At 42.6% G+C, this 26,236-nt stretch overlaps 3 protein-coding genes across 2 annotated transcripts in view; 2 read left to right on the top strand and 1 right to left on the bottom strand.

Moving 5' to 3' along the window:
• LOC309703187 (T-cell surface glycoprotein CD4-like) overlaps window positions 1-7,274 on the top strand; it is a gene marked incomplete at its 3' end in the record, with an annotated part of 159,227 nt that extends 151,953 nt beyond the window's left edge. The window contains exons 4-5 of the mRNA XM_082527900.1: window positions 3,379-3,505; window positions 7,220-7,274. Of these exons, the coding sequence (XP_082384026.1) occupies window positions 3,379-3,505; window positions 7,220-7,274 (182 nt within the window). The remainder of the gene's footprint in view (window positions 1-3,378; window positions 3,506-7,219) is intronic.
• The window catches only part of LOC309693309 (hemicentin-2-like), a 1,543,010-nt gene that overhangs the window by 594,063 nt on the left and 922,711 nt on the right, over window positions 1-26,236 (bottom strand).
• On the top strand, window positions 14,282-16,189 carry LOC309694862 (nuclear factor 7, ovary-like). Its single transcript, XM_082515100.1, has one exon. It carries the CDS (start codon window positions 14,366-14,368, stop codon window positions 15,755-15,757), a length of 1,392 nt encoding a protein of 463 aa, XP_082371226.1. The 5' UTR covers window positions 14,282-14,365; the 3' UTR covers window positions 15,758-16,189.

The raw sequence follows: 26,236 nt of genomic DNA, 5'->3' as shown, positions 1-26,236 counted from the left end.
AATTTGACAGAGTGTTGCCAATTTAGAGACTTTGTTGCAATATGTAGCGAGTTTTCAGTCACCCTTAGTGGTTTTTTCCGCCCCTAGCGACAAATCTGGCAACTTTTCTGGTGTTATTGGAGACGTATGACCACTGTTTCGCTCTTACAAGCAGCGGGTGCTGCCGTCTGCACGTCTGCCAAAGCGCTCACAGGCGGTCGCACACAGCAGTCGCCCCCAGCTGCTGTCAGCGCAGAAGATGTTCACGAGTCCAAACTACAAACGAATCGCACACGAAGCCGCTGCTTCCGCACTGACTGTGACGCAGGCCTGCAGCAGCGGTAGATTGGTTTGTGTCTAAACCAAATCGATGCTCTAAAATGCATCATTCCAATCATAAAGAATGAGGGTTGGAATTGTGACATAAAAACAAACAATAATTGCTAAAAGAAATGTAATTTAAATATGTAGTAAGTTCTTTTAGGGTGTCTTTTTTAAAAGACTTTATGTCTCTTCCACGATGTCATTTCTCTCTCCTACAGCGTCCGTTACAGTTACATACATTTGCTGATGTGATGACGTCATTTAACAACAGCCAATAGCGAGTTCCTTTACCGAGGAGTCGGCAACACTGAGTAGTAGTTAAATCGGAAGTGTGGAGTCAGTTGCTTAAATCTTTCAGCTTTTTTAAACCTTAAATTTAATTAAATCTCATCAGGTTTTAAACTCAGGTTCAGTTATTCTCTGAAATTAGCGACAAATTTAGACTTCAGAACAAATCAAAGATCACGCTGCTCCGCTTTGCTGTTTGCTGTCGTCGTCGTGTTCGCCTCTGCAGGTGAGGTTTACAGTTAGAAACTAAACTGAGTTTATCTGACAACAATAGACCAGTATCGACTAGTTTACATGTTGTTAAGAGTAATAATAACAATGATAATAATATGGATTTAGTTTGTCTGTGTGGACACGTGGAAACATCTGTAATCCAGCTGTGACAGAGACAAAGAAGTGTAATGTGTGTGTCAGTGTGATGTGTTGTAGTGTCAGGAGTCAGGATGCAGCTACAAAGCTTCTTGTTCAGTGTATACAAACAGCTGTAGCTCCATAAAGGCAGCATGCAGAGACTCAGTGTCTTATAATGAGAGGCTGCTTTCTCTCACACATTATGTTCACTTATTATCAGCACATGTTGTTGTTCTGTGGAAGCTAACATCTTGTAGTTTCTGACACTTTGCATGTTTAGCATGAGGCTAAAATTCCCCCTCAGTGGGTCACTGGTGACCTGCTGGATGTTCAGAGGTTCATTAAATCCAACATGACTAAAAACTCAAATATCAAAGGAAATAAACAAAATATTTAAAGTCAATCATTCTGATCATAATTGTACTTTGACCTTTAACCTCTCTGCTCTGTGTTGTTTCCTCTTTCAGAGCCAAAGATCATCAGAGCTGAGTCTGGACAGAACGCCACTCTGACATGTCGAGCTCCAAACAACAACATCACAGCTGTGCACTGGAAGAACGCTGACCTGAAGCCAGAATATGTGCTTTTGTACCAGCATGGTCTCTCTGATTCAACACACCAGCATCCATCTTTTAAGAACCGGGTGGATCTGCAGGACAGACAGATGAAGGATGGAGACGTGTCTTTGATTCTGAAGGATGTGACGATTAATGACACTGGAACATACATGTGTCGTGTGTTCATGAATGAAACAAGGTCATGGATGAACATCAGCTTCGTATACCTGGTTGTTCCTCCAGGTGAGTGAGTAGAGCTGAGTGTGTGTGATCAGAGGTGAAGCTGCTTCCTGGTTGTTGATGTTTGTTTGTTGTATGGATGAGCTGGTGGATGTCAGAGGTAGACAGATGTTTTTCCAGCTGTTGTCTTTGTGGCTGGTAGTCCAGCATCCACCCACACTCAGTTGGCCTCCATCAGTTTTCTTTAGCACAGATGTGTCCTGCTCACTCTGGAGTCAGTGTTATCATCCTCATCTGTGACAATGTGAGACTCCAGCTGAGCTAGTTTGTTATTTATTAATTCACTGACTTCTATTATGTCCTGATAGTTTAACCTCAGAGTTTAATCCATGTGTAGCTGAGCAGACTCGCTGCATGTTGTTGCTGTTACAGAGAGAGGACGGCTGCTGTCACTCTGTCAGGTTTAGATCAAATCAAACTAAGCTGGCAGTTTATCTGAACACAGGCAGTGCTTATTGTAAAGTATCTTTACTGCAGCTGTGTTAAAAACATGGCTGCCCTCTCGCTGTAATGAGACCAGCTGAGCTGAGTTACTGATCTGGAAGCAGTTTCCAAACTCCTGAGACTGATCACAGTGTGGCTTTGAACCTCTCATGCTGAAATCATCAGTATCTCTGTGACCAGCTGTGATAAACTGCTGATAAATTAATGAATTAATCTTTGCCAGAGCAAATACATAACAGCCATATTTGTCACGGTCCGGCTGGCAGACCGTGGGGAAAGGAGGACCCAGGCGCGGCGCTCTGTGTGTTTATTTACAGTGTGGTAAATATCGATGCACAATTAATCCCCGTGCTCCCCAAGGCTCCCGTGTGTGTCCATTGGCGTCCGTGTTCGTACTCCCCGCTGTCGTGACTCTGCACACCCTGTGCGTGCTGTTCTTCCTCTCCACGTTCCTCCTGTAGGAAAACAATAGAGGCAGCCGTTAAACACTGACCCCGCGGGGACACTCACTCACTCACTCACTCACTCACTCACTCACTCACTCACTCACTCACTCACTCTGACTTGGGAGTCTCACGCAGTAATCCCACATCTGTGGGAGCTCCAAGACTCTCCTAAGTAGCTCCCCCGGCGAGCCCTGATCAGCAGCAGGTGTGTGGCTTCGGGTGTTGCCAGTCCCCTAGCAGGGCCACACCCACTATACCTCAAGGTGCCTGTAAACAAGAGTTCAGACACACACACACACACACACACACACACACACACACACACACTCATATCTACAAACATGGAGAAGAGGGGCAGCAACACCAAAAATACATGTAATATAACAGGTCCATAACTGCTCAGGGATCCTGGGTCGCTCAGACATAGGACCCTGACAATAATACAGTTTGTCTGTGTAACAACTGTAAAAAACTATTGTAAGGAGCTGGACTTCTTCAAGTTTGTTTAAAACGTTTAATCCAGTCAAATAATAAAGAACAGCTGGATCAGTTTTAGTCATGTTTAGTCAGAACATCTGTTTCCTTTTAAGAAGCTCGAAAAATCCACCAGTATTTTCTCTCTTTATACATATTGTGAATAGTTTGTATTAATCTGTTCTCCTGAACTAGAAGAGGAAACGGATTCTGTTCTGTTCTTCACTCATCACCTACCTGACAGCTGACACCTCACACCTGTTTCTCACCTGCAGGTCAGACAGGAGGAGACACAGAGGATGGAGGGAAGGAGGCTGGAGGGAAGGAGGCTGGAGGGAAGGAGGCTGGAGAGAAGGAGGCTGGAGGGAAGGAGGACGGATCTGCTCGACTGATAGTTGGTCTGTCAGTTTCTGCTGTGCTTCTTGTTGTTGTTGCTCTTCTTATTAATCTGATCTGCAGAAAATATGAGAGGGGTTTTAGCACAACAAAACAAAACCAGAGAAAAAAAACGTAAAAAAATAATTGAAAGGGCTGCAAAGTATTCAAAGCTGAATAAAGCTGAGCCTGATGTTGCATAAAGTCACTGTTACCCAGCATGATGAAAAACAGATGATCAAGGACAGAAAGAAACTGATGATGCCTCATGTGACTTTTCCTCCTTAAGTCCAGCCCACTGGGAGACAGCTTGTACTTTGTTCTCCGTGGTTTGTAAATCCATCGTATCAAATTTGACGGAGCTTACAAACTGTTATAGACTCAGTTTGGGCTGAAACTTGGTGACTTTTCCTAAAATGACCCAAAATACACGACAATGAATGGATTGAAATATTTTCTACTGTTGTACAGATGATGCAGACGTTCGTACACTGACAGTGTTTCGGGACAAGTTTGACTCGTGTCTGTTCAGATGGATTTTCAGATCCACCAGTTTGGCTAAAATTAAGGAACATTGTGATTTTAGGGAAAGTTGACACTGTGAAAACATTTTCATACAAACTCACAAACATGATGTACACACGCATGTTTGTGTATCTGTAATGAGACAGAACTGGGTCTCATATGGCTCACACGAGACCCAGTTCATGGCTGAAGCCTTTATGGGTGACATGATGTCATACATGTCCTGAAGTGGATTCTGGATTTCTGACGTCCTTAATCACTACAGCAGTGAGGTCAGTGTGACGAACTGATGCTCTGTTCTCTGGCCTGACAAAGCTTTAACTCCAAACATCTCTCCACTGTTAGAGGATCAGTTTTTTATGGCCTGACAGTGTGAAGCCTCCACCTACATCACCGAACTGCTCCGCCTTGCTCCACTTCTGCACTCTTGAGTCTGTGACCTTCTTTAAACAGCTTGTTTTTGTGTTTGTGGTGTTTTGCTCGGCTGTGCCCTTTTTAACACTGTTGTGTTTAACTTTGTTTTTTTTTATATCTCTGGAAATAAAAGTTTGGTTTGTAAAGAAAATGAGTGAAATCTCTCTCTGAGGATCCTCAGCGTCACTGTGACACGTGCCTGTATGTGCACATCTTTACTTTTAATAAGATGTTTCAACATGCAGACGTGAATCTAACACAGTAACAGCTGCCTTTGTTTCAGATCCAGCTCATTCCAGTTCACTGACAAAGTTTTGGTGCTGCGATAACGACTCTGAGCCGATGAAGCTCTGATGACTCTGATAACATCTCCCTCCCAGTAATAACCTCCCAGCAGCAACTATGACAGACACGTCTCCTGACAGTGACACTCTTACAGATACACATTCAAGACTCAAGAGCTTTATTGTCAATACAGCAGTAGACACAGTATACAGCTTACCACATGGTGCATTTATAAGTATGCAAAAGATATCTCTCTCCAAGAGATGTAAAACTCAAAATTACAAATACATAACATACTAAACTTTGTGATGCGGCTGCTGCTGCTCCACATGTTAGTAAATCTGACCCTAAATCTTCCTGCTTCTCTTAGAGCACACAGGTAACGGCTGCCCTTAGCATGAAGGTGTGTCTGCAACATGATGAAGCTCGTCTAGAGCAATGATTACAATCTGCTCCGGGGCAGCTGGAGAGTCCTGTTTGCTGTTTGCCTCCTTTAGAAAATAGAATAAGAGCCAGAAACTTCTTCTCAACACAAAATAGTCTTTGAATGTGTTTTATCTTATTTTCTAGGGTCCATTAGAGTGACCGTGGATACAAAGTGATGTTAGTGGAGAATTAAAGGTTTTAGTAAAAAGTGTGAAGGTTGACAGTTTGATTACAGCTGCTCAAACTGATTTCCTGTTCTTTGTATGTTTGTCACACTTATTAAATGTTTCAGATCAGGATGATGTAGCTTTGGATTTGTTCCCTTAATAACAAACATCTTCATTTACAAACTTCAGTTTGTGTTTTCTTTGTTTAATATTTTAATGTGTTTGATCTGAAACATTTAAGTGTGACAAACATACGAAAACCAGGAAACCAGGAAGGAAACAAACTCTGTTTCACTCTGTTTGTTTCCATCTTATGTTCTTATATGTTGTTTGACTGCAGGTTTCCTCAATCTTATAAACAGAACATTTGCATAATGACTGAAAGCAGCCCACTGAAGGAAGAATGGGCTGGGAGGTCAGAGATCAGTGGGCTTTGGTCAGTGGTTGTTGATCATGACCTGACAGATCTGTATCCTGTGTGTGCACCCACTGTGGGCCTTTTCTGTGCTTAGTGTCAGCCTGAGCTCCATGCAGGCCTCAAAGGCCAAGCAATTTAAAAGCTTCACCAAAACAAGGCACCACTCAAATAGCTGGACCCAGGCTCGCCGCCCTTATGGAGGAAAACATAGAAGATGATCTCTGTGAGTTATTTTTACTGTCATATTATAAAATGTGATGTTCTAGCATCATGTTATTCTTCTTAAGCCTTTGAAAAGCTTCCTCTGTGTCCATTAAACTGATGACTTTAGTGCTGCTGTCTACTTGTTACATTTAGTACTGTTTCATTTTCAACCTAGGAAGATCTGTAAGAAGGACTCACAATATAACTTAATACTGTAAGATTACTTACAGGTAAAATACTCAGATTGTACTTAGATAAAAGTCATCACAGACTCGCCCAGCCTGACTGCCTTGAAGCTCAGGTGTCTTCACTGCCTCCTCTGATAAGAGCTGGAGACCTGAGTAGGTTCGTCACCCATCAGCAGCAGATCACCTCTCGATCGGGCACGTTTTCATCTGGGAGGCTTTTAGAGCTCACTGCCCTCGGCGTCGCTGCTGGAACAACCAAGTTTTGCTATTGAATCTTTGACCTGCTGATCTCACAGAGGCAGGAGACCCAGAACATCCATGCCAGCTTCAGTTTATGCTCTGTCCTGTCATCCAATCAGATTTGCATGTAATACACTGATATTCAGCCCCAGCCTGGTGTTCTCTCCATCTCTGACCTTTCACACAATTTAAACTAACAAACTTTCTCTTTAAAACTGTTTGTCAATCACAATTTACTCGATTTATTATTATTCTATCACATATTTATATCAGTCATAATGAACTCAGTATGATCTGAGCTGTAAACCTGTATTGATCATCACAAACCTTTATAGCGCTTCAGAGCAGCTCCTTCAGTGGCTGCAGCACCCACGATGTGGGACGGAGAGATTTCCTCCCCTCTGCTGTCAGACTCCACCACAAAGACTTTGCAGCTGATCAAACACACACATGTGCAATAGGACTAAGTGTAACACTCTTTTTCTGACAACGTTGTATTTGTACTCAGTTGTATATAGCATGTGTATTCTATTTTTATCCTATCATTCTATTCTATTCTATTGGGTACAGTTGTGTACAGTTTCTTATTCTATTCCAGTGTTCTCTCATGTTTGCTATGTAACTGCACTGTCCACTTCCTGCTGTAACAAAACAAATTTCCCACATGTGGGACTAATAAAGATGCTCTTATCGTTACTGTATAACCACAGGTTCACTTCACATTTGGTAGAATATAAAAGGACAAAGCTGGACAATTGTCATCACATTTCTCATTAGTTGCTGTTAGCACAAGCACACAAAGAAAGCAGAGCTTTAGCTTTAGCTCCCTACATCACTTTTAAGCCTGGATGTTGAGGCTTTTGCTTCCTCTCAGCTGTGATGACATCTCTGTCTGCTCCATCTCACCCAACATCATCCATCTGACCTGATGCTACCTGACAAACTAAAGATAAAATATTAAATTCATTTTGCATCACTTACATTTAAAATACATTTAAGGTGGATTTCTTAAAAGGGAAGGGACTGACCTAACTGTTGTGTCGAGACAGGTGTGAAGGGAGTTCAATCCAGTCTTATACTACGGACGTGTTTGGTTTTGGTCTGTAATACGTTGAGTTTATTATCTATAAGTTAACATAGCAAATCCTCCATCCAGAGGCTAAAGTGATATCAGAGCTAGACTACTTTAAGTGGAAACAGATGATCGTCTGAGCCTTAAATGAAATAAGGTTAAAAAGAAATGCTGCTATCGACAGTGTGAGGCAGTGAGCTCTGTTATACCATATTTTTTAATTTTCTTTATTATTATTATATTATAGTGTTATTACCTTCCTGTTACTTCATAATAGAATGACAGTTAATGGTAAAAGTCTTGAATAGTTTTGAATTTATTTTTCCATGATCACATTTCATTCAATCACTCGTGGACTTGTGTGAATGTTACATGTATTATTTTCACCCGTGGATTTACAGACACTGTGTGAACAGTTTTCATTTTATCCAAAGTTTTACTTGATGTCCAACTGATAAAATCACTGACAGACAACAGAAGGAGGAGCTCAGAGAGAAATTCAATTCAACTTTATTCATAAAGAGTCAAATCACAACGTTTGGTTTTATTTTACAGAAACTTCAAACTAAACCAAATTCAGGACGTGTATTAAACCTGCAGCTGATCCCTGTCTGCTGTTCACTACCTTTGATTTCTGTTACCAGCATCATCTCATGTTCCCCAGGTTCACTGACAACGCTGAAACCACCAGCGGGAGACTAAGAGTGCTGATTTAAAAAGATTCAGACATTTTATTTTGCTGCAGCTCAACATGAGGCTGGATCCTGATTCTTTGTTGTTTTTGTTTTCTCTACATGAAGAAAACAGCAGCAACAAGAAGCACAGCAGGAACTGACAGGCTGACCTTCAGTCCAACAGATCCTCCTGTGTGACCTGCAGGTGAGAAACAGCTGTGAGGTGTCAGGTAGGTGATGATGAAGAACAGAACAGAATCCATTTGCTCTTCAAACTGCTGTCAGACATTATCTGCTGCACTCTGATCACATCACTCAGACCAGCTGCTTTCTACAAAGTCTCATCAGCAACATCTTTACAAACCAACATCAGATTGTGTGTTTTGTGGTCTAAAGTTTTGTGCCTCTGGTTTCTCATTGGCTCACACTCTTGCAGAGCCGTAACACGCACATGAATGAGAGGTGGTGAGTGTAGTTCCTGTTAACAGGGTATTGCAGACCATCCCGCTAATTGCTGAATTTACTTTTGTCTGTCATATTTATGATGAAAAACAAATGTAATCAAATTAGATATTGATATTTTCATATGGGAATTGATCCTGCAACATGAAACGCTGGGATTGGAAGTTCAGCATCGCTCCGCACATCATACCTGTGAGATGACAGACAGCAGTGTGGAGGAGAGTGCGACACAAAAACACAGAAATATGACTGACAGCTGCAAACGAAGCAGCATCTGCTGCAGGTGAAAGATATTGGGACTAGCAGAGCAGAGTGGCTTCACTGTAAAACAAAATTAGCAGTGAGTGTGAAAAGTTTCTGTGTGTGGAGTTCAACACCGTCCACTCAGAAGCTGCATCACTGGATGGTAGATTTAAAAAGCTTGCATTCAGTGACAACAGAGCTGTTGATGAGGCACTTCAGAGAATAACTGCAGCAGCAAAGTGCACTCCCACCCAGCTCCACCATTACAGGGCCAAGTGAAGGAGGAGCCACAGACGTCTGCTGGGTGGAGCCTCTTTGATGAAAGAGCTACAGGAGATGCTGCAAAGAGAAATACTACAGCTGATGTTATGATGGAGATGAAATGTTATCTTGAGGAGCCCCTCATCCAACAAGGAGAAGGCCCACAGAGCTGGTGGGAGGCCAAGGCCACAGTCTTTCCCTACCTGTTGAAGGTGATGGAGGGGAGACTGTGCATTGTGGCAACATCTGTTCCTTTGGAGGGTCTTCTCAAAAACTGGGCAGATACTAAGGAGAAACCACATCAGCCCATCCAAGCTGAGGCAGCTGGTTTTTCTGAATGTCGACCTGCACTGAGGACAAACTGTTTGGCTGCTGAGTTTGGTTCTGTTCTGTGGATTTGTTTACAGTGGGGCTTTTTGTGCTGAATTAAACTTAAAGGTTTGATTAAAATATTAAACAACAGTAAGAATGCCTGCTTTTGTAACAGAACAAAAACACAAAATTAGGCAATTATAAGGCTTTTCATAAAAACACTACATGCAAAAGGGTTTGTCAGCACACAAAGCATTCACATTTGCCAAGTAAAGCTAAAGTATGAGGCTACAGAGGATAATAACTTAAGAGACATTTGGGAGCCACGAGACGTGCAAGATAATCCAGAGCTTAGATCTAAATAAGGAAGTCTTAACTCAGTAATGGAGAATATCCTCACACATTAAGAAGCACCGAGGGAGGGAAGTCCTTCATTACTCTGTCAGTCAGGTAGGTGATCAGTGAAGAACAGCACAGAATCTATGTACCTGCATGTTCAGCTCAATTTGTGGATGCAATAAGAAGTAAAGTGAGAGTGATCAGCTTACCAGTGACTGTGATATTAACCAGGTTACTGATGGCACCATTACTGGACTCACACCAGTAAACTCCGGTGTCGTGAGGCACCAGCGTACTGATTGAACATGATCGATCACGTTGCTGTTGTCCCCGCCCATCTCCACACTCAGCCCTCTGCAGTTTGCTGGTGTTTCTCCTCACAGTCCAATCAGAACAGCTTTGGTCCTCCTCACAGATTACAGTCACAACATCTCCCTCAGAGACATCAGAGCTGTGAGGAAGAGGAGAGGTTAGATCAGGGCAAGGCTGGACTGGGACAAAAAGTCGGGATGAAGATTGAAAATGTGACGTCATTCAGGGGTAAAACCGCAAAGGATTCTGGGAACTTGTGGCAAGAGGTACTAGCGCACGCAGGCTTTCAATTGAACTCAGTTACACAGCGATAAAAAGAAACACAAAAATGGCAAGAAGCTGTTGTATTATTATTATTATTATTTTTTTTTTTTGCCTGTCCCGTTTGGCTCTTTTGCATCAGAATTGTTGTCTAAAGGCAAAGAAAGATGCCCAACGGATTTACTTTACCAAACTGACCATCCCAGCCTTGCCGTAATGGTCCATTTGATTCACTTTTTATTGTTTATTTTATTTTCACTTACTGAATACGGGACAGACTTGACTGGGGGAAAGAAGGGGAGAAAGAAAGAGGGAAAGAGAAACAGCTGAGAAGAGGGACGGGGGAGAAGGGCAAAAGACAAAAACCAACAGAACGGGCAGAGAAAAAAAAAATGCATATATCAATCACCTGGATCACCTGCTGAGAAAGAAAAAAGAAAGCAAGCAGAAGAGAACAAGAGTAATAGAATAAACAACATCACAATGATATATGGGAATATGACAGTAAATACTAAATGTTAAACATTATTGTGCAGCACATAAGATCAACAGAACACAGTGTGCTTTGAGGTAGGAGCCAAAAAGGGTGTAGTTTGTGGGTGTGATCACCCGTGTGTACACCTGTGAGCATGGACGCGCTTGTTTTTAAAAGGTTCCTTCATGTAATGATCTGCTAGGGAGTGTGGGGGGGCCACAGCCCCGTCCTCCAGGGTATGAAGCAGGTGTGGAGGAGATCAAAACTCCAGACATCCAGAGGCCCCCAGAACACAAGAGACCAAGGAAGACCAACAGAGGGGCAGCCGCTCCACTGTCCCAGAAAGAGCTGAGGAGAGTCCCAGATGAGGGCTCACTCAGCAGCCGCGGAGCAGAAGCCAGGGGGGGTTGCAGTGACGCGCCCGTGAGCTCCGCCGGCAGCCAGCTGCGCCTGAGTGACCGAGCCCCAGGCCGAGAGGCCGGGGGCACCTCACCTCCGAAGTGGCCCGAGCGAGCCCCAGGCTCCAGGCCCGATAAGCGGCCGCCAAGGAGTGAGCCGGTGTGTACCTGGACGCCCATCCCCGGACACAAAGAACTGATTAATTTTATGAACGGCTGATAATCATTGACATTCACTTGTTTATCTCTTTGTAGTCTTGTACCTTGTAAAAGTTGTAAAGATTACTTTATGCATTTTGTCGTTTAGAGTATTTTTGCTCTGAGTTATTAGAGGAATTCCATAATCAAAGGCAATTACTTCCTCAGTGCCAAAAACTTCCAGATATGTTCTTTCACAGCTGCTTAAACATCTGTATCTGAGCACACATTTTGATATTTGTCCTCTAAGCTCTGGTCAGTTGGTGGAAACACACATGCTCATGTTTTACTATCAGTTGACAATCATTGATACTCACTTGTTCTTCTCCTTGTACTGCATCTGAAGTCATAAAGATTACATTAGTCACTGATTCACTAGAATTACTTATGCTCTCAGTTATCATACTGAGGGATAAGGTTGAATCTAATGCTACAGTGACCTCCCCTTTGTACTGTGTAATATAAAAGTCAGTCAGGTTTGCAGATGACACACAGATACTATTGAGTTTTCACTGACAGAAAGCTGTTGTATTATTAACTGCAACAGCCGGTCGCATGACAGCCACGGGAAGCCGACGGGTAAAGAGATCGTTTTTTTATCGGATTACGTCGTTGAAGAGAAATTTTTTAAGCCATGTTTCCGAAGTAAGAGCCGACGGATGGTCTGGATATACCAAACATAACGTCCCAGAACTCTCCAGCTCACAGGTTAGTCTGCTCCAAGCATTCCCACAAAGGTCAGAGTTTTGTTGTAGTTAATGCGTCATTTTTCTTAACATGATTGGTGATATAGGTTACAAGCAAGTCTGGCGCTGAACAGAAATTGCTCCTTTGTTTATTGTGCATAAATAGTGAATTGTCCTGACACAATATTGCGTTTCGCTTCTGTTATTATGGTACATTGACAGAAACATATACTTTTATTCACAGGATAAAACAGTTGTTTTGTATCACTAATTGTCCAGTACGATTACAGCATACAATATTATTGTCACTGCTACATTTCTGTGATGAACCAGAAATTATTTCCACTACTAATTAATTACCGTTGAGCTCAAAGGTTATATTAATAAACGGTTAACGAATGTGTATTTATGACGACGATTTGTGAGACTGGTAAACTTATGATGGTCTTTCGTTCTACACGGTGCATTTCAAGGTCCTGCACCCATCCGTCGGTAAACTGTACCTGGGCTTGTTGCAGTGACCTGAAGTTACTAAACTTCATGAGTGTATGCACTCACTCCAAGAACCGTATGATTATAAATCTGAGCGTGGTGAAAGTTGGGCAGCACACTGACGTCTTTGGTCCCTCTGTGTGCTCGTAAGGGTCTGACCCTTTCACTCCTTTGATTTTTTCCTCGTATCTTTTCTTTGTCTTTTCGTCGAGACTTTTTTGTGCGGCAAAGAAAAAACAAGAAGGTATTGGAACCGGAGAATGAACGTTTTGCGGTGCTGCAAATGCTTGCATTTGATGCGGTACTTGGATTGTTTTGCCACGAGTTCCCGGCATGCAATGCGCGAAAATCACGTGATTGCTAAACAAGGGGGAGGGTGCATCCGGCCTCCTCGGCTGTAATTGGTCCAGCCCAGAGTCGATCATGACCAATTGGCCAATCCAACACCTTTCATTATATATACCCTTCCTTAAAAAAAAAAATCCATCGGCCCATAAAAACAAAAAATCGCCAGCTATGGATCAGGGGTGTCAAACTCAAATACACAGTGGGCCAAAATTCAAAACTGGAACAAAGTCGCAGGCTAACGTTAATATTTATTGAAATATATTTATTCCTCCAGATATAAGAATGAATCTTTTCTCAAACACGTTTTGCTGAAAAACTGAATATGGAACAAGTTCTGCTCCAATTATTTGGGTAAAGATAATAAACACTTTGATGGCCTATAAGTGAAAGTGAAAACGTGATAAACCAATAATATAATTAATAAATAATTATATTTTTTGATAAGTGAAGTTCACTGAACTGAAAGGAAATTTTGGTTTGATGATGGTTGACATGTTTTCCAAATAGACGTTTTTCCTCTAGTGAGGAGATGCAGGTGCAGCAGAGCATTGCTGGAAGAAATGATCCCAAGGGTGGAATCTCCTGAGAAATCTTCAGAGACCCAGCGAGAAGTAGGGACCATAGCTGACAGCCCAGGCAGGGGTTGAGGTCAAAGGTCATGCTGTTTGGGGACCTACTGGTCATCATGAGAAGATTCTAGAACCACAGCAATGACCATAAAGCTGCACTGGATGGAGAGCTGTGCCACGGGGCTTTCCAGAGGTAATCACGAGGAGATTGTGGACAACATGTGAAATGAGAGAAAAGCTCTTTATCAGTAACTTTTACAACTTCTGGCAGGTTAATGTCTGAACTTTGGAGTGAAACACACCTTAGTTACAGGAAATAACACCACTGTCTGTAACTAAGTGAGTCCACCTTAACACCACCTGTGTGTGTGTGACTGCATTACACTCCCACTGCTGGGAACCTGAACAAGAACCAGAACAAAGTCTAAAATAGAAGCTGACAAACAGCTGCACCACCGAGTGACACTTTATTTTATAAACTTCACAACAGGTTTCATGTTGTGACCTTTGGAGGTGAAAAGACACAAAACCTCTTTTACAGCTTTTGAGCTGCAGGCAGGATTGAAACACACCTTAGTTAAAAGTCAAACAGCAACATTTGTCTCCGCCCCTCACGTCACCCAAATGTGACAAACCAGGAAACAGGAAGTTCTTCGTCCTCAGTGCAGAGAGACACACAGACGATCAGACTGAGCTCAGACCAAACTAGCAGCTTCCTCTGAGTGAGTCCAGCTACAGGAGAGAAAAGTGGAAAACTCCAACACTGCTGCTTCAAGCTGCTGACGCTCCACACACTGAATGTGAGTTTGAGCAAAAACACGACTCAAAGGAAGTTTCAGTGAAGGTGGTAGAGGAGGGAGGGGAGCCAGGACTGACTGTACTTCCTGTCTGCTGTTTTCAGCTTCACTCACAGACTCAATGGCTTCCAGATCAGAGGAGGATCTCTGCTGTCCGGTCTGTCAGGAGGTCTTCAGAGATCCTGTTATTCTGTCATGTAGCCACAGCTTCTGTAAAGACTGTCTGAATAGATGGTGGAGAGAGAGACCAACACACGAGTGTCCAGTTTGTAAGGAAATATCAGTTTATGATCCACCTTTAAACCTGGCTTTAAAGAACCTGTGTGAGTTGTTCTTACAGGAGAGAGATCAGAGAGCTTCAGAGGCTCTCTGCAGTCTGCACTCTGAGAAACTCAAACTCTTCTGTCTGGACCATCAGCAGCCAGTGTGTGTCATCTGCTGTGCCTCAGAAAAACACACCAATCACAGATTCAGACCCATCGATGAAGCTGCACAACAACACAAGAAGGAACTTCAGGAAACTCTGGAGCCCTTAAAGAAGAAGTTAAAGGTTTGTGAAGAAGTTCAAGTGAAGTTTGATCAAACAGCAGAACACATTAAGGTCCAGGCCCGACACACAGAGAGGCAGATTAAGGAGCAGTTTAAGAAGCTTCAGCAGTTTCTAGCAGAGGAAGAGGAGGCCAGGCTGGCTGCACTGAGGGAGGAAGAGGAGCAGAAGAGTGGGATGATGAAGGAGAAGATGAAGGCTCTGAGCAGAGAGATAGCAGCTCTTTCAGACACAGTCAGAGCCACAGAGGAGGAGCTGAGAGCTGAAGACATCTCATTCCTGCACAACTACAAGGCTGCAGTGGAAAGAGTCCAGCGCTGCCCCCTGCTGGATGATCCACAGCTGCCCTCAGGAGCTCTGATAGACCAGGCCAAACACCTGGGCAACCTGACCTTCAACATCTGGAACAACATGAAGGACATGGTCTCCTACACTCCTCTCATCCTGGACCCAAACACTGCAAATCCAAACCTCATCCTGTCTGAAGATCTGACCAGTGTGAGACTAGGAGGAGAGAGGCAGCAGCTTCCTGATAATCCAGAGAGGTTTGATCGTTCCTGCTCTGTCCTGGGCTCTGAGGGCTTTAACTCAGGGACTCACAGCTGGGATGTTGAAGTTGGAGACAGTACATGGTGGGAACTGGGTGTGTTAGCAGAGTCTGTGCAGAGGAAGGGAGACATAGAGTCTGGATTATGGACAATATGGTTCAATGAAGGTAAATACTACACATTCTCACCATCAGCAGATTCTGCTCTCTCAGTACAGAAGAAGCTCCAGAGGATCAGAGTGAATCTGGACTGGAACAGAGGAAAGCTGTCGTTCTCTGATCCTGATACTAACACACACATACACACCTTCACACACACTTTCACTCACAGGATGTTTCCATACATATGGACTGGTGATGGTGGTAAAGTGAAGGTGTGTCCGTTGAAGGTGTCAGTGTCAGTGCAGCAGATGAGTTGAGGATGATGATGTTTCTAATGTTGTTTCCTGTCAGTGAGTTGAAGCTGTTAAACTGCAGCTGTCCTCCTGCTGCCTCGTTGTTCCAAAGCTCTTTGTTTCTCTTTTAGTTTCACTCTTTCTTTCTGTTTCTGCTGTCCACCTTTTCACATGGAAAATCATTTCACTGTTTCTCACTGAATGACTCCCCAAACTAGATTTGAAATTCTATCAAGTTTCTAATCATTACAAGTGATTCATGTTTCTATTTGATGTGTAAATGGAGATGATTTAGTTTGCTGGGATATGGACTGACATGTGTTGAATGGGAGGAGCAGTTTGTTGTTGTCTTCTTGTCTGTTTATGACAACAATAAATATGTTGTTGAAACAATGATTCATGTTTAACTCCATATATGAAATGTTTCTGATCTTTGAATTCTGTTTGATTAAAGACTTTCTTCATGACACAAATGAGATTTCAGTGTATTAATAGAACTAAATAAGCTCAGAGTTGAAAGGCTGGAGTATTATGTACGTGCTTCACTGTCAGGATCTTCAGGGGGATTCAAAGGGAAACATCAAACTGCTGTAATGAGATAAACTAGTTGGGCTGAACACACTTATCTGTAGTTTGTCTCCATCCAGGATCATCAGAATATAATGAACATGTGTGAAGAGCCACAAAATGCTGCTGCCCTCTCAGCATGATGAGCTCCAGCCTTTGTTAGCAGGACAACAGGAAACATGAGACAACTTTCAGAGACAGTAACCAACTGTGGCCACAAGATGGCAGCAGCTGATCTGAGATCCTTTATTGGACAGAAGGACTCTGCTCTGTGACGTCATCAGAGAGACGGCCTTCACTCTGATAGATCTGACGTCATGTCTGCACTGCGATGATGAAAGCTGATAAACACATTGTTATTGATCCATGAAATCACCTCTGTCCTCTCAAGTGTAGCTGTTTACAGAGCTGAAGAAGTCCTTCATCATCAAAACAGACAAACATGTATTTCCTGTATTAAGTGACGTCATCCTCACTCTGACCTCTTACATACATTCTGTTCAGTTTTCCTGCTGTAAGAAATAAAGTGTGTGAAAATAGAAATGCAGGGAAACATCCATTAATCACAGCTGAGCCGTTTGTTTCTGACTCACATTCAATGAGGCTTCAGGTGTAAATACCTCAGAAGTGTTTGTGAGTTCAGTAGAAGCAGACCCAGTCGACCATCATGGCCTCCACAGCACTACACAATGCAACAGAAAGGCCTTCATCATCTGCTGAACCACCTCTGAACCACGACGCTCTCCCTGCATCTAAAAGCTGTTAGTCAGGATGAGATGCTGCTGTGATCGCTCACAATTTACCTGTGAGACCTTTGTAAATATTGTCTTTGTTTCTGGAGGAAACACCTTTAGTCTGTTTGTATTTGGAGTGCAGATCTGGGCGTCCATCACTTTAACCTGCACACGTTTAGTTATTGAGTGTAGTTGATGTTTGGCAGCATTTTATAAGTGACAGTTCATGAACGGTGAAGGAACAGAGGACGCCTGACCATCCTACCTGTGTCAGTAAGAAGACTTTCATCACAACTTCACAACTTAACACAACTGAAAGCTGAATCCAGTGTTGCATAGTTTACTAACAGTGTGTGCTGACACTGAAGTTAGCAGTTTGTTTCCTAAGAGCTGCTGGGACAAACCACAGTGAGCGGCTACAGAGTTTAGTTAAGGTGGTTCTAACATGTGACCTGTTGAATTATTTACAGGGATTTATTTTTCATTTAAAGCATCATTTGTGAAGTTTTTATGAAGTTTACTTCTTTTATGTTCTTTGTGTAACGTTTAGATTTTCTTCTCTGGTGTTTTAACTCTTCAGGTTTCCTGTAACAGAGATGTAAACCACCGTTTTCTGATGCTGCTGCACTGTGACATAAACACGGCCACTTTATTAGGCACACCTTGCTGGCTGCAGGTTATAACCCCTGCTGGAAACATCCCACAGATTTGGATCCTTATTGCCATGACAGCACCACACAGCTGCTCCAGATGCTGCAGGATGCTGGTCAGGGCTCTAACAGTGAAACTTTACTGAAAGTAAGAAACCTGAGAGGAAATAAACTTTGACTTTAGTAAGCTGAGCTCTGAAGCTGTGATGGAGCTCAGTCGGTGTGAAGGCGGCTGCTGTGTAACAAACGTTTGTCTGAGGTGCTGCGACTAATCGTGGTCATGTTTATTTAAAGAAGTCTGTGATGAAGCAGGCTGTGCAGTCCGAGCTCTTCATCAGTTAACAGTCCTCCAGAGCTGCTGCAGGGAGCTGACTGTCCTCCAGGTGGCGCTAAGTGAACAAAGTCCAAAGAAATAAACTTGGACTGTTTTTTGAAGCCTAAATAAAACGTGAATAAACTTTATAGATACATTTGAAACCAGCTACTCTGTGACTTTACACACTCACACAGTAACAGAGCTGATTCCTGATTGGAGCAGCACAGAGTTAGACTTCTTTTCTGGCTGTGGATTGGTTCGTCAGGATTTCCCCCTTTACAGGTTTAAAAACAATCTCTGTTTCTACATTTTTTGACCTCCTTCTTGTGTCTAAAGGTGAAGCAGCACCAGCCTCCTCTGATCCTCATGTTGTAGCTCTGTGTGTCCAGCAGGGGGCAGAACACCTCCAAACTGTGCCAGCAGCTCTCACTGTGAGCTCAGACGTTTGTGGACACTCAGTTTGTTTGAACATAGTAAATAATCAGAGCTTCTCACACTGTTTATGGGGACACCACCTGCCCGAGGGTGTACTGTGTCAGAGAGGTGGTGTATGGTGCTGGGTGTAGTCTCTCTGCTGGTTCACAGTTTTTACTGAGGAGCTGTGTTCATGTCAGGAAGGTTTCGTCTGATCACTGTGGTGCAGTTTGGTTTACTCTGTTTCTGAGTGTTTGTAGGATCAGTCTCTGCAGGTCACCTGATACCTGGCAGTGAAGTGTTTATAAATCAGCTCCGTCAGATTTAATCCAACAGAATAACATGTAAAACACTCCAGGGCTTTTACTCTGAAACTTTCTCCAGAGCTGTCTGGAGTTTTCTTACATTAAAATATTCTGGGATTACCAGACTGTCCACATCATGTGTCCTACCAAAACTTTCATCCACAAATATACCCTGACATTAAACCCAAATAGATCTGAGAGCGAGTCATTAGTATCAGTACTGTGTGTGTGTGTGTGTGTGTGTGTGTGTGTGTGTGTGTGTGAGAGAGAGATATTCAGGTAACTTACTGGGTTACTGCACATGCTCACACCTTTTCAGCACAACAGGTGCAGTTTGGTGTTTTACTGCCTCCTGCTGGAACAATGATGGCAGCTCTCAAGACTTTATTGGTTATTGTCATTTTGTGTTACACAGCCTGAAACGAAATACTGTTCCTCAGCAGCCTCTACAGTGCAATAACCAATATATTTTAAAAAGAATAAATACAGTTTAAAGGGAATAAGTTTAAAAAAGAGCAGCAAAAAAGGCATAAATAGCTTAAAATCTAAGTTCTAAAAAAACCTCCAGTTTTTATTAATATTTTATTATTTATCAAATTATTATAAACTAAAAATATTTTTTACGTGATAAACGACTTCAGTGCTTCGTCCATGACCTCCTGAAGGTAAAGGGCCCAAAGAGCCAATCAGCAGCTCTGAAACAGGAAATATGACTCATGGAGAAGTTCACAACAGTTTCAGCTGCCAGTTGTACTCATCACCATGGAGACTGTCTCCATGGTGGAGGCAGAGTGACAGTGTTGTAGATGCTGCATTTTGAAGCCTCAGTGTTTATGTTGTGCCCTTAAACAGGGGAAATAGTGAGGAGAGGTGAAAGAGCGGCACAGACACGCAGCTCTCACTCTCACTCGTCTGTATTGAGTGAAGGAGGAAGCGCGCGAACCCACCTACTGGAGCCCTGAGGCATTAACAATGGATCGACGCACAATCAACCCAGGCAAAACTTTCACTACTTATCTCCCTCTATATTCCCACTGCATATTCTATTCGAAAACAGTCAAAGCAACAAATAAAACATTAATAAGGGCATGACATGAAATGTAAGGAACAGAGATGTACAACTTCAAAACGAATCAAATTTATGATCCACCACATTTATATTTTTGTTCACAGCCATGTACACATCAAACTCTCATCTTTCTGTCCAAAAACAAAACAAAAAGATTCCCTGTAAATTTGACCTTTTCCTTAAACTGTCCATTATAGCGTGGTCTTCCTACTTATCTTGACACAATACTCAGTCGCGTTGCCTGCTGCAAACTTAAAAGAAGTCTGACGAATGAAGTGACTGTGAGTGTGTCTGACGTCACGGTGTGTGTGAAAAGGTATCCAGCTGGGGCAGACATGATTCTGCAGGTCACCTGCCCAGTGGACAAAAAGAAATAAAATAGTTGTGTTGATGATATATGAATGATAATACGAAGAGTGTTTTGTGTCTCTCAGCCTGAAACAACTGTAATGCCACTTTCTGTTTTGGAGAAAGGACAGTTAAAAAAAGATGTGTGTTGTTTTAAGCAGTGATGAGAATAATGAAGATGTGATGAGAGAGCAACACAAAAGTATAAGTACAGGGATGATGCTCTTTACAGGAAGGGTCAGAGCAGACTCTACCTGCTGAGGCGGCTGAGGTCATTTGGAGTCCAGGGAGCGCTTTTAAAGACCTTCTATGACTCTGTGGTGGCATCTGTCATTTTTTACAGTGTGGTATGTTGGAGCAGCAGTTTATCTCCCGCCCCATGCATGTAGATGTTGCTGAACTGCAGAGCTGCTTCAGTGACAGACTGCTGCATCCTCGATGCATGAAGGAGCGTTTCCGCAGGTCCTTCCTCCCTGCAGCTGTCAGACTGTACAATCTGAACTGCTCCCAACAAACACAGATGTTTACATCAGCGCTGTATCGTGCACTGTTTTATCAACCGATTCACACTACAACCAGGGTTGCCTCTTATCTGTATTTAATTTTATTTAATTTAACAACAGTATGGTACTCAGTTTTTGGTAACCATTGTCCTTCATGTAAATATGTAAGAATTGTGTATGTTTCTGTTCTGTGTCTTGTGTACTGTTTGTTTGTATATGTGTTTTCTTGCTGCTGTTACACCCAAGTTTCCCCTTGTGGGACAATTAAATTGATATAACAACACTCGTGGTAAAGTTGTGGACTGGAAGAATACCTGACCAAGATTATCTTGCAATGTTTTGCAGCCGCCAGTCAAGCCGGTAGATAAATGTCTGTGATTGTCGCAGGTGGCTGTGTGGCTGGCAGGAGCTCTTTCCTATCAGTTTGTCCCCACCTTCACCTATGGTCACGAGCTTTGGGTAATAACCAAAAGAATCCGATTCTGGATATGAACTGCAACTCTCTTTACATTGGCCTTTCCTCCACCCTTCTCGTTAGATTGCAGACTGTCCAGAATGCGGCGGCACGCCTTTTGACAGGTAGCAGGAAGTTTTCTTCCATCACTCCTGTTCTTGCTGGCTTGCACTGGCTTCCAATTAAATACCGTATTCAATTTAAAATATTACTTTTCACCTACAAAACCATTAATAACTTTGCGCCGAGCTACCTCAATGAGCTTCTCAGGTTACACACTCCTGTCAGAGCACTTAGCTCTGCTACCCAAATTCTTCTGGAGCAACCTCGTTCTCGGCTGAAGTCTCGCAGTGACCGCGCGTTTGCTGTAGCTGCCCCGGTCTTATGGAACAACCTTCCTGTCGCTATCCGGGCGTCTGACTCTATGCCACTGTTTAAATCATGGCTTAAGACTTATTTGTTTAATCTTGCCTTTCCACCCAGTTAACACTTGTGTGCGCTGGTACATTTTTTATGCTTGTGAACTACTTTTATATCTTATGATGGTTTTTATAATTGATACGTGCCAGGTCCTTTCTCTTTTCCCTCCCATCTCCCTTTTCCTATTTTATTTTTGTCAAGCACCTTGGTATACCCTTGTTTTTTTAGTGTGCTTTATAAATAAAGTTTATTTATTTATTTATTATTTGTTGCTGTTTAAGTTTGTCAATTTCAGACCTCTGTCTCTGAAGTTCAACGTTCTGCATTTCCAGGTCTTTCAGTTTTGCGACATGGTCTGACAGAAAAGAACATAAATAAGTCAATATGAATTTTATTTATCTGCATCATTTGAATCTTTTCATTTTTAGTAGGTTAGATTATTGAATAAATAATGAATAAATAATAAAAATAAAAAGATTAATGAGAAACGTTAGTGATAGATTCATGAAGTGACATTGATATCTCTGTAACAGGGGCTCATATGAAGGTTTCCTCATGCTGTCATTTTTCTCACTACCTGACATCATACTCTACCTTTATTCTCTTGTTTTAAGGTCCTGATTTCCACTTTCTGTTCAGCCACTGAGGCAGTCAGCTCTCTGAGCACAGCATGGATTTCCTGTGGACAGGGTTGTTGGTTTGAAATCTGCTGGTCAAGAATTTCATTATCTGCCTCTGTCTGATTTGTGGAAACAGAGCAGACCAGAAGCAACAGCGAGAAAAACAGCGTGATCTCCATTCTGTCAGTGAAAACTCAACAGTATCTGTGTGTCATCTGCAAACCTGACTGACTTTTATATTACACAGTACAGAGGGGAGGTCACTGTAGCATTAGATTCAACCTTATTCTAGTGAATCAGTGACTAATGTAATCTTTATGACTTCAGATGCAGTACAAGGAGAAGAACAAGTGAGTATCAATGATTGTCAACTGATAGTAAAACATGAGCATGTGTGTTTCCACCAACTGACCAGAGCTTAGAGGACAAATATCAAAATGTGTGCTCAGATACAGATGTTTAAGCAGCTGTGAAAGAACATATCTGGAAGTTTTTGGCACTGAGGAAGTAATTGCCTTTGATTATGGAATTCCTCTAATAACTCAGAGCAAAAATACTCTAAGCGACAAAATGCATAAAGTAATCTTTACAACTTTTACAAGGTACAAGACTACAAAGAGATAAACAAGTGAATGTCAATGATTATCAGCCGTTCATAAAATTAATCAGCACGTGTTGTTTTAGAAAATCCAATGTGAATGTAGGAACCATGAAGGTCACTGACATGGTATAACTTGAAGATGAACTTCTACTCTTCATGTGTAACATGACACTTGGTTGACCACCCTTCCCACTGCAGTTCAATAAAACCACAGCTGTCCTTTTTTGTTTCTTTCTTCTCTGACCACTTAGGTGAGAAAGCTAGTGTTCAATGCTTTTCAGAGAATGAATTAATCTCTGACCCTTCCACTCCAAGCACTCCTCCAGATGCAGTGAACAATCTTATAAGCAATACAAGAGCATGCTGAAGAGTCTTGGTTGCTAAATACAGCAAAAGTATTCGGGCCCCTTGAACTTTTCCACATTTTGTCACATTACAGCCACAAACATGAATCAGTTTTATTGGAATTCCACGTGAAAGACCAACACAAAGTGGTGACCACGTGAGAAGTGGAACAGAAATCATACATGATTCTAAACATTTTTTACAAATAACTGCAAAGTGGGGTGTGCGTAATTATTCAGCCCCCTTTGGTCTGAGTGCAGTCAGTTGCCCATAGACGTTGCCTGATGAGTGCTAATGACTAAATAGAGTGCACCTGTGTATAATCTAATGTCAGTACAAATACAGCTGCTCTGTGACGGCCTCAGAGGTTGTCTAAGAGAATATTGGGAGCAACAACACCATGAAGTCCAAAGAACACACCAGACAGGTCAGGGATAAAGTTATTGAGAAATTTAAAGCAGGCGTAAGCTACAAAAAGATTTCCCAAGCCTTGAACATCCCACGGAGCACTGTTCAAGCCATCATTCAGAAATGGAAGGAGTACGGCACAACTGTAAACCTACCAAGACAAGGCCGTCCACCTAAACTCACAGGCCGAACAAGGAGAGCGCTGATCAGAAATGCAGCCAAGAGGCCCATGGTGACTCTGGACGAGCTGCAGAGATCTACAGCTCAGGTGGGGGAATCTGTCCATAGGACAACTATTAGTCGTGCACTGCACAAAGTTGGCCTTTATGGAAGAGTGGCAAGAAGAAAGCCATTGTTAACAGCAAACCATAAGAAGTCCCGTTTGCAGTTTGCTACAAGCCATGTGGGGGACACAGCAAACATGTGGGGGACACAGCAAACATGTAGGGGACACAGCAAACATGTGAAGAAGGTGCTCTGGTCAGATGAGACCAAAATGTAACTTTTTGGCCAAAATGCAAAACGCTATGTGTGGCGGAAAACTAACACTGCACCTCACTCTGAACACACCATCCCCACTGTCAGATATGGTGGTGGCAGCATCATGCTCTGGGGGTGCTTCTCTTCAGCAGGGACAGGAAGCTGGTCAGAGTTGATGGGAAGATGGACGGAGCCAAATAAAGGACAATCTTGGAAGAAAACCTCTTGGAGTCTGCAAAAGACTTGAGACTGGGGCGGAGGTTCACCTTCCAGCAGGACAACAATGGAATGGTTTAAAACAAAACATATCCATGTGTTAGAATGGCCCAGTCAAAGTCCAGATCTAAATCCAATCGAGAATCTGTGGCAAGATCTGAAAACTGCTGATCACAAACGCTGTCCATCTAATCTGACTGAGCTGGAGCTGTTTTGCAAAGAAGAATGGGCAAAGATTTCAGTCTGTAGATGTGCAAAGCTGGTAGAGACAGACCCTAAAAGACTGGCAGCGGTAATTGCAGCAAAAGGTGGTTCTACAAAGTATTGACTCAGGGGGCTGAATAATTATGCACACCCCACTTTGCAGTTATTTATTTGTAAAAAATGTTTGGAATCATGTATGATTTTCGTTCCACTTCTCACGTGTGCACCACTTTGTGTTGGTCTTTCACGTGGAATTCCAATAAAATTCTGTCTGGACAATGTCATATCATGAGTAATAATTAAAAATAATCCATATACATAAAACAAACACATGCACACACACACAGTGACATTTTAGACCTTCAGAATACTGTATATACTTTGGGCATCTCGGTGCTGATCCAGAATCCTTACATTATTATTTATTACTAGAGCTACAATAATAAAGCAAAGAGGAGGGGGAAGTAATAAATATGAAATAATGTATTTATGATGATTCCATTTGTTTCACTATCCACTCTGTGCAGGGCAAAGCTTATTACATTTTTAAACTGTAGAGATACAATAATTTTACTGCTGTAAAATCCAAATTTTGTCTTATTTAAAATATAAATCTAATATAATCTGCTTCTTAATGTATGTTCTTTAAAATACAGTGTGGCGTGGGTGTGGTCTCTGGCCAGCTGCAGAGGAGGGGTGACGCAGTGAGCTCCCGGGGCGGTGCAGGGGCGGGGTGAACAGGTGTGCTGGGATCTGACAGTGATTGTGTCTCTTTATATGTTGGCAGTGACAGTCGGAGGAGGAGGGCGGACATGACAGCAGAGAGAGAGCGGGAGTGTCTGTGTCCCTGTACAAACGCACAGTATTAAATAAAAGTTCGGCTGTCGTCAAATTCGCTCCAGCTTATATTTCTTGGGTCCAACGTTACATACAGCTTGTGTTTTTTAATATATCATAATTATAATAATGCATAATTATGTGGACATGCATATTAGATCGTTTTTTAGTGGAATATAATCCCTCCAGAAAGGCAGGAAAAGCTCTGTAACTTGCTTTAAAACGAAATATGTTCTAAATACTTTAAAACTAAATATGTTCCCTAAAACGGTGACAGAGCTACAGACACATGACAGCCTTACACAGGTAGCCAGCAGCTATGACCAGCACTACTTGTGCAGTTAATAAAAGGACAGGTAATGTTTGTCGCCCTGTTGCACACACAGCACGCTCATTTGTTTCAGTTCGTCAGTTGCAACAAGACAACTTACCAACGTGTACGTAATAAGCTGATACTCCTGGGTGCTACACACTACAGTGTACGCTGTACACCTACTTACTGGTTGTGTCGCATCAGTCTGTGTCTCTGAGTTAACTTGTGTTTCTCCTACAGCTCCGGACCGCTAAAAATGCGCGTGCTCTTTGTGAGCTCGTTCCCGGCTCGTAACCAGCGCGTTCTGCCGTCGAGGGCGATCATTGGTTAAATGTGATCATGTGACTGATGCAAGCCAGATCCTTTTATTTAGCAAAACTATGATTAATAGTTAAATATTATTGTTGAGGGGCACAGACAAGACTCCGCAAAAAATTTTAAAAGTTGCCTCAACAAAAGGGCACTCTGGGCACCCATCAGGAAAGGGGCGGGTGCTCAAGCCCCTCCAGCCCCCCCCCCCCTGCACGTGCCTGCTGTTACACCATCGTAGGTTATACAGGCACTGATCCAATAGGTGTTTTGGCAGCCATCTGCTGTGACTGGTTGGGGGTGACGGAAAAGAGACGAGGGCAGATGGCGACAGGATAAAAGACACACATCAGGAAGAGACAAAGTTTATTACTCCTACTGATTAAATAT

This window comes from Aulonocara stuartgranti, assembly GCF_965226115.1.
Source record: "Aulonocara stuartgranti genome assembly, chromosome: 3".
NCBI lineage: Eukaryota > Metazoa > Chordata > Actinopteri > Cichliformes > Cichlidae > Aulonocara > Aulonocara stuartgranti.
The sequence above is the reverse complement of the archived record's forward strand: the minus strand, read 5'-3'. Positions and strand labels throughout refer to the sequence as shown.